Here is a 16,348-nt window from a genome sequence, read left to right as displayed (position 1 = left end):
TTCCCATTTTCCAGGTTTTTTGTTTGTTTGTTTGTTTGTTTTTTCATGTATTGTTACCATACCCTGGATATGCCCAGTAAATGAGATTAAGTTTCAACCAATTTTGAGGCAACAAGAAATATAATGCCAGCATCTCTTTTACTGGCTTAATCCAGAGTCCAGAGCTAGGATTAATCCTGAGAGCAACACCTGAAAGTAAGTTATTCAATTTGATTTTGTCTTATGAGCTTCCACTTAAGATGCGTTTTATCTACAGATCGCAATGAATGTCAGGAAATTCCCAACATATGCAGCCATGGACAGTGTATTGATACAGTGGGAAGCTTTTATTGCCTTTGCCACACTGGTTTTAAAACAAATGCTGACCAAACTATGTGCTTGGGTGAGTATATAATTATTTCATTTTTTTCTTCATATACTATTGAAAAACTTATTTGCATCTGAATATGTAAAGGTTAATACTAAAACTTCAGTAGTCACTTTGCTCTTTGTAAAGTAAAAACACAAGTAGGCATGTAGCATTAGCATCCTTTGGTATTTAATCTTTGGCAGTCTGAACATAATAACCTTCTTCCTTGGTATTCATTTGGCTGGCTGTTAGTTAAGGAAAACTTTCAACTAAGGAATAACTTAGGAGGATATTTAGATAAAAATTTCTTTTTATTAATGTTAATGGCCTATTCTTTTATAATATTTATGTGGGTTTGCCATATTGGAACGGAGTACAGCTTTTGAGTGAAAATGAGCATTTTTTTGAGAAGGGTCTTAGTTTATACTGGAACCTCAAAGGCAAATTTACAGATCTAACCTGCAAAGGCAAAAAAAAAAAAAGGAAAGAAACATTTTCCTATGAGAAAAGAGCTCAAAATTTTAAATTTCTTCCTTAATTTTTGTACTGAATGAGGATGTCGATTTAGAATAAACTGCAAATATGTAATCGATTATTTTCTCCCCTTACCTCCTTTCTTTTTCTACTTTAAAGCAACATCTATTAAGCCTTTTGGGGGAGTTATGGACATGAATCAGTTTCACAGCTGGAAAAAGAACAGTCAATAGAGTCATGTTTAAAGTGCCTGCCTTCGGCTAAGATTGGATTCATCCATTAGGAAACATTCTCGTAAAGTTTCCATCTTCAGAGCAGATAACAAGTTTTAAATTAAAGGAGCATAATCAGCCCTGTTCATCACTGGAGAGCTAACCCCTGCATATTAATGTGACCTGCCCAAATTTCTTTCTCCCTCTTTCATCTGAATTGTCTGCAACCCCCAAGCAAAGAACCTGCCCTACCAAAGCTTGGCTGAAAATGAATCAAGGCAGAAGCTCTTGATTGCTGGCAGAGTGACTCATCTGAGAGCAGTCTTCAAACACAGACACACACATTGGAGTCACTTTGGGGTTGGCAATAGCTTTCTGATTTAGGATCACAGATAATTCATCTTCATGTCCAAAATTTGAAAGGAAAGGAAATTCTAACTCTGAACACTATGTTTTGCTAACTTGGGGTGTTACATTCGGCTCCCTCTCCCACCCTTTGTCCTTGCCCTCCTCATTCTCCCTTAATCTTGCAAACCAGCAGTATTAGCTTTCTTTCATTTTTAATTTCTTATTTCCTTCTTAATGCAATGTGCACCTACTCTTTATAAGAAGAATGTTAGCTGCTATAGTGAGATGCAAAGACATATGAGACGCCAAAGTAGGTTTACTAAATAGTCAAAAAGAACACTCATAAACCAATAAAAAGACAAAGAATATTGTAAGAGTGTTAAGAGCCAAACTAAGTGTCATCAATTGGAATAGTTTAGAAGAGTGAGGTAAGTCACTCTTATCTTGGTGAGAGTGATGGTGGGTTTTAGAAGTGGACTGGGAAAAAGGGGAATGATGTCTAAAATGTAAGGTGAGTTAGGAAGCTAATTTATTTTGTTGCTGATTTCAGGGTAATATCAGGTGACTCACTGCTTTTTGGTAAACTGGAGTGAGAATCTTAAAGGCTGAAGTTTGCCAAAGATGGCAGCAAATCAAGACCCAGATGCGCACAGAATTTTCCATTTGCAAGTGAAAATATTTGAGAAAAGTGGCAAGGGTGGAGAATTCTAGAAGTAAATAGAATAAAATAATTCTTGTCCAGTTCTCATGTCCTTAGCTTGCCTCCTTTCACATGCCAACCAAGGAAATGATTTACTCCCAAGGTTTAGAACCTTGCCTTTTGCTGATTTATCATGGGGAGCTGCCACTGCTGGAACTAATACCAATATCAAGAAGTTCTCAGCCTACGTATGATACTTCGTGAATCCTAAGATGCCCTTTAATCTCAGGTAACCATGCAGCTTCTTCTGTTAATAATCATGTTTTTCTGTGTCCTTTGCTCCTGATAGACATAAATGAGTGTGAAAGAGATGCCTGTGGGAACGGAACTTGCCGAAACACAATTGGTTCTTTCAACTGCCGCTGCAATCATGGTTTCATCCTTTCTCACAACAATGACTGTATAGGTGCGTGTGCAGAATAGTTGATCACCAGAGGAAGTCAGTTTTATTTCTGTTCTTTGTAATTAGCATCATCTCCAGTGTGCCAGCTATCTTTTTTGAATACATGCTATCTTATGCATGACCATTGGTTAAAGACTTGTCAAATAGAATGTGCTAATTAAATGTCAAACATAGTAACTACATCCATTACTTTTATTAAAATGCTCATTAGCAGCTATAATCTTTATGTTTATTCTGCTGTGAATTAAATAAATTTCAAAATGAATTGATTACATTTTAAAAGATAAAAGTGATTCTTTGTATAGAAATTACATAATTCGTGAATAATGGACTTACTTGTCTAGATATTTCACTATAGCCTCTCTTAAAAGAAGTAAATTACTGAATCTATTAAAACCTTCATATAAAACATGCTACATTATTCATAAGTGAAGATAATGAACCAAATCTAGTATTATTCTTGAGGCTAATTTTCTATAACTCTAATTATGGGAATACTAATACCCTCAGCTGCATTGTGTATCAGTAATTCAGTTTTAGCCTTGAAAAGTTAAATCTAAAGGAAGATTAAGGTAAACGCATATAAATTATCAATCTATAATTAATAGAATTGTGTAATATGATAGGTTTTGACAGGTGCTTAAAACCAGATCTGTTATTACAAACTAGATTTTCATTGGAATTTCTTATGTTTGGCTGAGACAGCAAAGGCCGCTGAAATTCAGAACAAGTATTTTTCCCTTTAAAGGTTTTGATCATTGCTGGGATTATGACATTTTCTTTGGAATATATCAAAGGATATTTTTTTGGCAGATGTTGATGAATGCGCAACTGGAAATGGGAACCTTTGCAGGAATGGCCAGTGCATCAATACCGTGGGGTCCTTCCAGTGTCAGTGCAATGAAGGCTATGAGGTGGCTCCAGATGGGAGAACCTGTGTGGGTGAGTACTGCCTCAGAAAGAGCATCCAAAGAATGTCCCCAGAGACCACTCAGAGAATCTCGCAGTCTCTATCACAACCCTTCCTTCTGGAAGCCTAGAGGAAAATAAAAATCAGAGTAGAGTTACAGTAATTTTTCCATAGAAGATTCACACACACACACACACACACACACACACACACACGCACGCACGCCACTTTCCCCCCTATCTTTTAAAATTAAGTTATACTCGCAGAGAACAGTTAAACTGTTAAATTTAAGAATCCAACAATTAAATCAATCATAATTCCATTTCTTATATTTTTTTTCTTCAAAATAGCTTTATAGTAAGCTCTTATATAATTTTTTTGGCTGCTCTCAATGATCTTTTACCCATTGACTTTTCACATGCTACACTTTACTGGAAATATTTAATTTGTAGTAGGTCAAATAAAATATGGCTGCTATATTGCACACTTCCAAAAGCTGATAAAGCTTATTTTTATTGAGTACTTGATTTTTCTCCATAGTAGAGTTTTGTAGACTTTAGGTTTATGCATTTCTTTGATGTGATTCCAGTTTCTTTGAATTTTAGCTGCTTGATGGAAATCATGCCAGTGGAAACCTCTTCCTTTTTTTTTCTCTTTTCTTTGCAGACATCAATGAATGTGTTTTAGAACCTGGAAAATGTGCACCAGGCACCTGTCAGAACTTGGATGGGTCCTACAGATGCATTTGTCCACCTGGATATAGTCTACAAAATGACAAGTGTGAAGGTAAGAGGGCTATTAATATTTGGAAATAAGTGGTATTGTTTACTGCACTAGCATCAGAATTAAAGTTTTCATGATGGTGTGATGATGTCTTCATTTTGGAATAATTTATCAAAACAAATTCAAGGGCAGAGGCTTCATACTTACATGATGAGACAAGAGCATCAGATTCTCACACTAATCCCTGATGAAGATAATTTGCTCTGTGTATATGAGTGGTCATATTGACCCTGACTCTTTTTTAGTGTGCTTCTATGCAGCTTGTAAAAAATCCTGGATTATATGTTTTTAAGTGCCAACACATTGCAACTAAAAATAGCTTCCTAATTTTAGTTAAAATCTTTAAATGACCACATTAAAGGTTGGATGCATGTGGCTATATAATTTGTCTATGTTATTTTGACCTATAGAAAAGTGGAAATGTATTAGTATAAATAAATTCTAAGCAAATTGTATAGTACTTCTTTCCTTAATACATATGTCCTTGAATTAAATGAAGGACATTAATTGCCAGAACTTCATAAATAACTAGAGTTGAAAGGATTCTTAAGATATCACCTAGTTCATGCTCCTGCCTTTCAACAGAACTGCATCTAATCTATGATGAGTAAGAATTTTCTTCACTTTTAATATCATCAATGATAAATTTTATTTTACATCCAATTTAAATCATAGTCAAGTTATAGTATTCTAAATGGTAACATATAATCAAAATTGTGCCTAAATGCAAATTATTGAGCATGTTATTTTATTTTTATTAAAGATCAGCTTTATTCACGCCATGATTAATACAAAATTCTTTTAGAATAAACAGAATGGAAATGTATAGAAAGAACAACAACTTTTTGAATAGTCAGTAAGTGTGTCTATCCTATAATCTTTGTCCCCATTCTTAGGAAGTCAGCATTTAAAGGTTAATTTCCACTATAAGAGAAAGAATTATAATGACAATGACAAAAACAGTAACCAAAATTTGTTGTTTGAGTATTTCTACAAAAGTTAGCTTTTCTTTTAAAAAAATGTTGGATGTCGTGGTGGAGAGAGTGTGGAAATGGAGTAACTCAATCATCATCAGCAATTCAGATTTGTTAATAAATTACTGAAAACATGATGCAATTATAAATCCAAGTAATAACATGGAGTAATGAAAAGGCTGGTTTGGCATTGTACAGGAAAATAATGACTTTGCATTACGTATTTCTAGAATATCTATCATGTGGTATTTATAATACTAAGTCAAGAAAAAGAAGTTAATTTTCTAACTTCCCCTTAGTTGGACCTGTGGGAATAAAGTTGTGTAATGCAAATATATTGTGGTGCTGGTAGAACTCTTTACACAAACATGAAAATAAAGAGCCCCAAGATACAAGAGATATGTGTTTTATTGAAAAAATGTATCCATAAAAATAACATGGCTCAGAATCAAGAGTTGCCTCTTTTTTACTACAAATTTCTGTCAAAAGTCAGAGGGAAAGATGGGTAAATCTGTTGGAAAGAGTGGCATTACTTTTTTCATAAGTAGGTTAATCATATAATTTATTGACCAAACCAAGACAATTTTTGAGGAAGTCACCATTAATAATGAGACCGGGTCACCAGGCATAAGCTAGGACTCTCCTGGAAAAAAACTAGGGCATATGATTACCCAAGGCATTCAAACTTCACCTCAGATCATCCTTTATCACTCCTTTACAGTAGCTAAGATGTATTAAGGTGTGAAAGGAAACATGCCACAATTCTAAGTGTATCAGATTCCTATTATCTGTATGATGAAAGAAAAACTATAGCCTATATAGGGAAGATATTTTTGTGTCTTAAGAAAAATTAACCTGAAGATGAGAGTTCAGAGCCTCATCTTCTGTTATCTCTTTAGTTCATACTACATAGGATTATTTTCATATATATTTGTGTCCTTGTAAAATTTATAGTTTTAGGGCTATAGCATGAGGTATTGAGAAAAACCCTATGGGTAAATGGAGAGAAATAAATTTGGGCTAAAGGCTTAGGTATCTCACTGAGTAACTCATCGACAACACACTTAAAATGTCAGAGCTTCTGCTCCCTGTGCAGTCATGAAGTCAGACTGAGTTTCTTGCTCCTTTCCTAGCTTAGGGTAAAGTGAAATTACTCTAACTTCCCAATTAGCCAAGAAATTCAGTCTGGGTAAGAGATGTTTCTCATCGCATCCCTTAGAAGGTACTTGCAGATTCCATTTTTACAACAGCTGTCAGAGCTAATTTTTTAAAAGTCATCCAGCCCAGAAGTCTACCCATAGCATTATGATACAGGAAGATATCTTCATCATTTGAAGAGTTTTGAAAGTCTGATGTAGTTCTTACTTCCACATTTTGCATTTGGTACCCAATGGTGTCTTCTTTGTATTTTGACTTTGTTCAATGCATGTAATTCTTTTAGATATTGATGAGTGTGTTGAAGAGCCAGAAATTTGTGCCTTGGGTACATGCAGTAACACTGAAGGCAGCTTCAAGTGTCTGTGTCCAGATGGGTTCTCCTTGTCCTCCACTGGAAGGAGGTGCCAAGGTAAGTGCTTCTGAAGGCCTTAGACTTTCATTACTCTGTGTTTATTTGTTGTGGTTTTATTTTTAAAACATGGAAAGCTTTGATTCTTTGAGAAAGAGAATATGGAGAGTTTTTATTCACTCAAAGTTCTGTCTAATGGCTACCATATGTCAGAAAGTTCAGTTTTAAGGTCAAAAACTCATCCATCAAGTTATGGTTGCTTGTACAACAACTGTCCTGGCACTTAAACCTTCTCTCCTCCAAAGAATACTAATGCTGATAGGTAGGTCGGTGGGGGATCAGCCATGAGCCACTGAATGCGGCAAAGCCACTGGGGGAATTTTAGCCAGATGGTCTCTGCCTATGAAGAGGTAACCTGGATTGGCCAAAACCCTAGACTCAGACAGAAAAATGCAGATTACCCCATTTGCTCCCAGGATATAGTGCCCATCCATTTCTTACATCCTATGTTTTCTAAGAAAACAGAAAAATAAATTTGAAATGATCAGGATTCTTGCTGGGCCATGATCTTTTTTCAGGAATAATGCTTGTACACAATTTAAAAAAAAAAAAAAGCCAAAAGGGAGCCTGAACTTAAACATAATGCAGTGCATTGTGTCCCAAGAAACTGTTTAGATTTTACTAAACAATGCAATTGTATGTGTCCATCTACTTTTACAAACTAGTTTAATGAATTTGGAAACTCCCTCCAAAAAACCCACACAAACACATATATTTCTCCCACCACTCCCTCTTCCAGTGCTTTTCTGGTTGTCTATTTTCATTTGTTCAATTTTTTTTCTTGTTCATTCTTTGTTTGTTTTGCTTCTGTATTACCAAATAAGAGGCAATAAATACCAATTAAAATCCAGAAATTGGGTTTGAAGTCTCGGCCCTGCCAATTTTAGCCTAGGGCAAGTCATTTAATCTTTTGGGAGCTGAATTTTTGTATCTTAAACAACAATAATACCTGCCCAATGAATCTTATTGAATGCGTGACAAAGTTTTGTTAGTTTCTGAATCCTTTATGGATTCTTGTTATTTTAATTGATTAACTTTTTACTTTACAACTGGTCGTTCAGTTATCTAGTATTAAAAAAATGAGGAGAGAGTTGAGAACTCTCCAATTGGTTTGATCTTACAGGTAGCTATCAGAGGCCCATTTGGATTTTGGAGTTGTTGGCGGGTGGTGCCAAGTAGACGCTCTGTACGGTACAGAGTAGCCAGATAAATTCCAACACCTACTTCCTTGTTTTTGTGTGCCTTTTGTTTGGCCTAACTTTGGAAAGAAAGCAATGAGAAAACAGGTGTGAATCTGCCAATGTGGCAGGCCAGAGGAAACTCATAGACTATTAATCCAATTTGCACTGGCCTGTCACAGAGCGAGGTAACGCTCCAGGAAGAATTAGCCCAGCTGTGAGCAGCCCTGCCACATGCTCAGCTCCAAGAGGCAAAGCCAGAATTGAAGAATGCAAGCAGGGAAAGTGACTGTTGTAGTTCTGTCGAAATTTCAAAGGTCATTAAGGGCTTTTTGCAGATGGACAAGTAAACAGGCATCCTAGTGAGCCTTAGTTAAAGCATGTGGGAAGGCACAGCTCTTTCCCAGTGCAAGACACCTTTGATTAATAAACCAATTCTAGAGGATCACCACAAGCAAATGGAAATCTCCCACAGAGTACAGATTTTGCTGGAGCCAAGGAATTAAAAGCTAGGTTTTTCTTATAAGATGACAAATTAGGAGTCACTCTTCTGTTGCCCATGACATGAGAAAATTCCACAGAACTACACATAATGGTTTTGAGGAAACAAATGTGATAGATACTGGCACCTGAAGGTCATAGATGTAAAATGAGCCACTCCCACTTACAAAGTTCATTGAAGGGAATTTGTCTCTTAGGCTCACCCTAAATTTCATGTGTTTGAGGCTCTGTGTAATGCCTAGTTGTTTTTTTTTTTTTTTTTTTTTTTTAACAAGTGGGTGGTGGAGTGGTATTGGGGAGGCAGGCTGGGGTATGGATCAGCATCAGTGATAAAACAGAGAATGAAAATTTTAACAGACCAGCATTAGAATATGAATGTATGTAGGTTTCAAAGAAACATTACAAGCTGGAAGACAAAGGAAAGAATTCAGTTTTAATATATTTGTTGAGACACTTTCGTGAGTCATCACTAAATTATATCTTAAGATTGTTGTAGGCATAACTAGTAAAAACAGAATCAATAAAAACAAAATTTTGTATGTGACAGTGAACTTGAAGAATAAGGCAAATCGAAAGGTGTCCTTCAGGAAACTATAAATCGTTAAATCTTGAAGCTTCTCAGCAAATCAGACATTTGGATGGCAGATGTACTGCAGAACAAGGACTGGCTTTTATTGCTCTTGACCTTCTGAAGAGCAGTTGACCGAAGGGTGCCTCTGAAGTCCTAGCCATGACAGATGTGGTAATAGAGTAGAAACTACAGAGATAATTTATCTGGAAAAGTTGGTTGAAGAAGTAGAACGAGTTCATTGGGGAAGCCAACTGAACTTGACTTACCAGGGCCTGGTAAATTTGGTAGATAAATGATAGATGGATGGATAGATAGATAGATAGATAGATAGATAATTTTTACTTTAATTCATGAAAAATTTTCTGCTATGATCTTTGGCAACTCAGTTATTCTTACACTGTCTTCCTTCTCATGGAATGAAAGCTAGTAAAATTGTCTTAACAGAAACGCATAGCTGGCTATAACAGTCTGCTACCTGATATTGAAAAACAGTGTCAGAGGAAGCAAACCTGATCAGAAATAAAGAAAGGGGAATTGTGCAAAATGAATATGAAAGCATTTCCCTAAAACCTTTCGGTTCTGTGTAACTCAAGAGGAGTTTGCAAGGCTTTGGAAGTTAAGTTTGAGGGAAAACACACTCCAGGCTCTTGGATGAGCTCACTTTTCAGAGTCACCCAATTTGCTCTATAAGAAATGGAAAAGTCAGTTGCCAAAATTATGTCAAGCAATGCTGGAGAATTTTGTAGGAGCTAGATCCCATATTTCATGTTGGAGTCACCAAGAAATAATCAATATTAGAGAAGTATGTTCTTGGAAAGAAAGACTATTCTGCCTTATATCCACTTATCTCCCTGCCCTCTTCTTTACCTTCCCACTCTCCGATGAGCTAAACAAGCTTCTGTTTGTGTATGTGTGTTTGTATATGTAAAATCTTCAGAAAACCCCACATACATTTTTTAGATAACAGCTGCCTGAATAGCTGCTTCAGAGAATGATCATTGAGTTGTATTCTTGTCAATCCAAAAAAACTGCCACATTTTTATTTGCTCTATGCCTGGAATCCAGGGTTTTATTTTGGTTCCAGTGCTTAGGGGACATAGAATACACAGCAGAGCATGGTATCACAGTAAGTACTAGAACTGTGTGTGGGGTCTGCGTTACCCTAGTGTGCTTGCTAAGTGTTATCGGGAACATGTGCAAGCTGAGCAATCAGTGAAGGGAGCTTCTGAATGATTCCATCTATGAATGTCCCCATCCTGAAGTCGCTGATGATGCCAGTTTTGAAATGTGATGCTATTCATTTTTATTATTCATACCAGGTTGTTTTGGAAAATTTGCTAAAATGAGAAATAATATGGTGAAATCCAGATAGATTTGTTCATTGGATCTCACTACAAAAGTTACCTATGACTTTAAAGATCTCAGCTCAGTTACTATTATAATCGCTGAAGGAATATTATTATAGTAATGAAAAGAGAACAGATTTAACAGGATTGATTGTTTCTTATTCACTATTACACTATAATGATTTCATAAGAAAGCCACTCAAGGGTCTCTTGAATTTATACTGCAGATTTGCGAATGAGCTACTGTTATGCAAAGTTTGAAGGAGGAAAGTGTTCATCACCCAAATCCAGAAATCACTCCAAACAGGAATGCTGCTGTGCCTTGAAGGGAGAAGGCTGGGGAGACCCCTGCGAGCTGTGCCCCACTGAACCCGATGGTATGTCTACCATCTGCATTTCTTTGGGGCTGTTCAAGGTGTGCACTGGCCATGAAATAAGTAAGACTGTAAGGCCTTCAAGTAAATAAGACAATTTCATTTCATCGTAAGTCTAACTAAAATGTTTATTAAACTATTTTATCTCGGGTTCTATGTAGCTGTTTTCTTCTGAACTGTGTTATGAATCGGAGCTGTCCAAGTAGTAGGCACACCAGCTCTGGGATCTTGTTAGCTGTCTCCAGTTTCTGGGCTCCTATTGTACAGCATTTCCCAGTATGTGCAGCATGCGGCAGTTTGATCACCACACAGTGCTTGGGGAGGAGTTTGTAGTAATTGCCTCTGGCCTGTTGATTAACAAGGTGCCTCTCCACTACAGAGGCTTTCCGTCAGATCTGTCCGTATGGAAGTGGGATCATTGTGGGACCTGACGATTCAGCAGTTGGTGAGTGGCCTGTGCTGGATTCCCAGCATTTCTTAGTATGCTCAATCAGCCTCTCTCTTGCCCTTTTCCAATTGTTCTTATTTCTCTATATCATCTTGAAAAATTAACTCTACTTTATGTCTTTTCATTTCAATACCAATTGTATTATTGTACTGTATTTACGAGATTGTTTCGTAATAGATATTTCATTGATTAGACACTAAAGTGATCATAATTTACCTTTGTTTTAAAACAAAACCCTTGTTATTCATTATTTTTTTCTGTTTTGCTTAAGATATGGATGAGTGCAAAGAACCCGATGTTTGTAAACATGGGCAGTGCATCAATACAGATGGCTCCTATCGCTGCGAGTGTCCCTTCGGTTACATTCTACAAGGGAATGAATGTGTGGGTAAGTAGTCAATCAGTTTCTTCCACCGGGATTTTACAAATTAGAAATTAAGCTATATAGTGTTGACATGAGGAAGTACCAAGATGGGACAGAAACAAGTTTTATTTATTCACATATCCTTCATCTAGCAATGCTAGCTGAGTCCCCACTTTGTACCAAGCACTGCTGTGGCTGCAGCAGTGAACCAAGCCAACACAGTCCTTCCTTTCATGGTCCTTGTATTCTCATGGGGAAGACAGACACTGGACATATTTGAAGAGATAGTAGAAAGGACAATATTATAATGAAGGTCTTATGAAGAATTAAAAAAAAATTAGTGGTCATAATCTTATTCTCTCAATATGTAAAATACAAAATTTATCCAGATTTTACATACTTAGTAATATGAAATGCCATATCCCTAGTATAATTTCTCGTTTTAACCTTCTTATCAAAATTTCAAAGAATGAGTTCTATAGCTGACCTTTGACCTCTTGATCCACACTAACTCCGCATCGAATCCAAATATTATGTCTATTTATCTAAGAAATCCAAACCTGAATTAATAATGGCATAAATACTAAGGTTTGTCTGTGTACATTAGAAAGTGTTCTTTCCATACAAGGAATCGGGGCATGAAGATTTCAGCTGCAGTGATGGCTTGGGGAGCTTAAGCAAGTTCTTTAGCTTTTCTAGCTCTTACAATGTAATATGCAGACGGACTAAATTATTTCTTATTACCTTGTAGATTCTAAAAATCAATGATATTATGATTTTTATTAACTTGAAGGAGATATAATATTCTTGGCAGTGAAATGCAATTTTATAGCAGAACAAAAGCAAACTTGTCAATGTGTTCTCTTTGAAATCTTCGGTTAGTTCTCTTATGTACATGAGAAATGAGCCTCCTCACCCAGGGTCTCTCTACCATATTTTCTTGTCTTCACTTTCTGACTTCAGAACCCAACATAAGATAGAACCCTTGATCATAGAGAGCTTGTCCATTATTTTTCTGTGCCCTAATAGCTAAAATACAATGTTATTTCTCAAGCTTTTTTCCCAAAAGAAGACATTCCCCCCAAGAATTGTTTCATAATGTGGATTCTAGGTGGATAGTTAGGAGGCATAAATATTTTTTAGGCCCCCTTCATAGAACTTGTTCTCTCTCCACAGTTATTTAGAGAGATCATACCCTAAACATATTTCTGTCTAGCCTTTCTTCTGCTTAATGTAAACCATCTGGTTTCAACAGAATCAACAAAATCTACTTGAATCTTTATTTTATACAGTGTATTAATTTTGCTTAACCTCTGGTCTCTTATTTTGCGTAAGTTTAGTCTTCTATTTTATATCTGGCAAAAATCCATCATGTTTAAGGCTTCTTGGAGAGTGATGTAATGTAAGGCCAAACTGGAAATGTATTTCTAGCTGTAAATAAGTGAAAACTTTTGACTTGTGATAGAAGCATTGTTTTAACCCTTTGAGCATCTATTCCCAGTAGAAGATTTACTTCCTTATAATATGGGAGGCTGGAGAAACTCATGGAGAAGAGCACTATAAGAGCTAGAAGCTCAGGTACTGTCATTGTCACTGCTACTTAGCAAGTCAAATTTCACAGCTACAAACCTGTGGCAATAAGACACTTGCACTCCTTTCTTACAAGGACAGAATGAGAATAAAACAATACATTACAGATGAAAGTACTCTGATAGAATGAAAGGGATTATCTGAGTCCAAGCCCATTTTCTCCCAATTCATTGCGTTGTGAATATACTTCTGGTCACTTGCAGATACTGATGAATGTTCTGTGGGCAACCCTTGTGGAAATGGAACCTGCAAGAATGTGATTGGAGGTTTTGAATGTACTTGTGAGGAGGGATTTGAGCCTGGTCCAATGATGACTTGTGAAGGTAAGCCTCTTAAACACAGTATAGTTGTTCACATGTTCATGAGGATAACATTTGGTCGATTATAGTTCTTAATATTAAGTACCACTCAGGGTGCATGGAATAAAGAACATCTGGGCCTGATGGGCCATTCCATCATTTCTTCTTTGTTTAGCCTCCCTTCTGCAGGGAGTATCTGAAAAAGATGTAGGTGGCTCAAGGCATAAGTTACACTGCAGATCACACAGAGTTCTTGGTGGTATCTCTCTACTACTAATATTTAGATACCGCTCCTGTCTTGTTTACTACCTACTTTCTTATTTCCTATTTCCTCCTTCTTTTTTCATTTTTGTCTCCCATGCTCCCTTTCTTTTTCTTCTCTTCTTTTTCTTTCCTTTCCTGCAGAAACTTCTGCACACTGAGATGACCACCAACGTCCTGCAACCATCACAGCAAAAAAGGCTGCCTGTACATTGTAGGCATCTGTCAGTATCCCTGAAAGGATGTATTTGGAAAGAAAGAAAAGGGAGGAAGTGTCTAGAACACTGAGTTTCAAGGGGTGGGACCTGGGCCAGCCACATCAGCATCACCTGCAAACTTGTTAGAAATGCAGATTTTCAGGCCTCACCCCAGATCTCCTGAATCAGCAACTCTAAGAATAGGGCTCAGTGGCCCTCCAGGCAGCTCTTAATGCATTACCAAGATGAGAACCACTGGTCTAAGAAAATGATGAAGTGGAGGTGAAGGTAGAAGGTAAAGTTGGTATTAAAGCAAGCTCTTCATTAGAGATGTGACCCATTGATACCCATGGTCAAAGTTGTTGGTGAGTCTTTAAAAGCTGTGACTAAATCGTGATTTGGGACCTCACCAGTGTTCTCCGTCAGCATCAGTGGCCTTAAGAAGAATGATAATCGAGATGGTCTGTTTTAATCCTGCTTTTTCAAAGCACAGTCTGATAGTTTCAAACTATGAAATCTACAGAAATTACTTTGACCTACTAATGGAAAAGTCATTCCCATTTATTTATGGCTCTCACCTGGGCATCAGTGTGAACCAAGTACCTCTGTAAGTGTAAAATAATTCAGAACACTATTTAGGTATAAGAATCACAATTATTTCACAGGAGCCACTTTTATATAAATAACCATTTATTATTACACAAGAACAACAAGCATAAACTGGGCCTGTGCTGGGAGAATTCAGGATGCATGCTCACCCTACGTATACCAATTATAAAATAACAAACTCATTTTTTAAGTCCCTGAAAAGCAGAGACTGCATGGTTCGTCCATGTTTATAAGAATGAAGCATTTCAACTTTTGGCAAAAGTAGATTTCCAGGATTTTTTGGTTTGTGGCCATGATTCATTGTTTTCTCACTACCTTCTGCTGCAGATATAAATGAGTGTGCCCAGAATCCTCTGCTCTGTGCTTTCCGATGTGTAAACACTTATGGATCATATGAATGCAAATGTCCTGCTGGGTATGTTCTGAGAGAAGACAGACGGATGTGCAAAGGTGAGACATCCACGTTCAAGGTCTTCAAAGCCAGGGATCTCTAACACTGTCTATGACTGGAGATGTCCCTCCAAAGCTTCTAATAAGAGGAGGGCTGGGAATGGGGCAACACTTCTGTAGTCCATGGACATTATGAGGGATGTCGGTGCTACCTTTCCTCATAAATCGTAGCTTGAAGCGTTATCAAGCTGAGTCGAGGGCTGCACTGTAGCTCCTTTTCAGTTAGTTCACTCTGCATTGCATGCTAGCCATTCTGTAAATGTACAGATAGAAAGAAAAGAAGACATTTCCCCTCATTCCAGAGGTTCAATACAAAGCGATTGAGACAGAGATATCTAATTCATCAAAAAGAATTTGAAATCGTACTTCCTGCTTAGTTAGTTAGGGAACAATTTTGTCATCAAGTTCAAAGGTGATCAGAAGACTCCTTCTCATTCCTAGGAGGCCAGCACCCAGCAACACAAAAGGACATAGGTTACTTAATGCCATTTTCTGTTCAAAAGGCAGGAAATGAATGCAGCTTCTTTTATAAATTTGTGGTTACACGTTCTTTCCAGATGAGGATGAGTGTCAAGAGGGGAAACATGACTGTGCTGAAAAACAAATGGAATGCAAGAACCTCATTGGCACGTATATATGCATCTGTGGACCTGGGTATCAGCGGAGACCTGACGGAGAAAGCTGTGTAGGTAAGAAAAATCTCTGGGGAAGGAGCTTTGACTGTTGGCAGTGACACAGGACAATGGCTCTGAACCCTTATGGGCGCTGTGTTCTTCTCGGCCAGAGCCATTTTCCCTCATGTTATGACTTTCTGTGGTGGTCTCCTTGCCTCTTGATTATCTATGAATTCCATGAGCACTGTCATTCCCTCCGAACGGGGCTTCGCGTATTTTCTCAGCCCCTTTTGCTGCCAGGATTAGAACTTCAGATGTTTTCTCTATGTGCTTCCTTCACTTTTTTCTACTCCACTGTTGTTGTGGGGTCAGTTTTCTCCACCACATTGGAATGCCTCCCTATTGACCTAGCTTTGTTACTAGCACCCTGACATTGAGTACTTATGCCAGGTCTCTGTGAATGAAGAACACCACTAAACCAGTTGGATCTACCTCCAGAGAATCTAGTCTTGTCTAGAGTGGGGCTGGGCAGTGGTATTTTATTCTAATGTGGCTCTGGCCTTGAAAACCACAGCTTAGACCAGGAGTTGGCAAACCACAGCCTGAGGGCCAAATCCAGCCTGCCAGCCCACCACCTGTCGTGTAAATAGAGTTGTATGGGAATATAGCCATAACCAGTCATTTACCTATTGTCCATGGCTGTTTTCATGCCGCAATGGCAGAATGGAATAGAATAGTTGCAACCAAGGCCACATAGCCTGCAAAGCCTAAAAGATTTACTACATAAAGATTTACTATATAAATACTATGATATTACTATTACAGA

At 37.4% G+C, this 16,348-nt stretch overlaps 1 protein-coding gene across 2 annotated transcripts in view; it reads left to right on the top strand.

Annotated features, from left to right (window-relative positions):
- The window catches only part of FBN1 (fibrillin 1), a 216,439-nt gene that overhangs the window by 181,746 nt on the left and 18,345 nt on the right, over window positions 1–16,348 (top strand). For both annotated transcript variants that reach the window (XM_016163229.2, XM_036218301.1), the window contains exons 46-56: window positions 257–382; window positions 2,373–2,489; window positions 3,300–3,428; window positions 4,063–4,182; window positions 6,595–6,720; window positions 10,544–10,693; window positions 11,070–11,135; window positions 11,410–11,526; window positions 13,296–13,415; window positions 14,786–14,908; window positions 15,466–15,597. In XM_016163229.2, the coding sequence (XP_016018715.1) occupies window positions 257–382; window positions 2,373–2,489; window positions 3,300–3,428; window positions 4,063–4,182; window positions 6,595–6,720; window positions 10,544–10,693; window positions 11,070–11,135; window positions 11,410–11,526; window positions 13,296–13,415; window positions 14,786–14,908; window positions 15,466–15,597 (1,326 nt within the window). The remainder of the gene's footprint in view (window positions 1–256; window positions 383–2,372; window positions 2,490–3,299; window positions 3,429–4,062; window positions 4,183–6,594; window positions 6,721–10,543; window positions 10,694–11,069; window positions 11,136–11,409; window positions 11,527–13,295; window positions 13,416–14,785; window positions 14,909–15,465; window positions 15,598–16,348) is intronic.

The sequence above is a fragment of the Rousettus aegyptiacus genome, unplaced genomic scaffold (assembly GCF_014176215.1).
Source record: "Rousettus aegyptiacus isolate mRouAeg1 unplaced genomic scaffold, mRouAeg1.p scaffold_m13_p_3, whole genome shotgun sequence".
Classification (NCBI taxonomy): Eukaryota; Metazoa; Chordata; class Mammalia; order Chiroptera; family Pteropodidae; genus Rousettus; species Rousettus aegyptiacus.
Note: the sequence above shows the minus strand (reverse complement) of the source record. Positions and strands in the feature narration are given on the sequence as shown.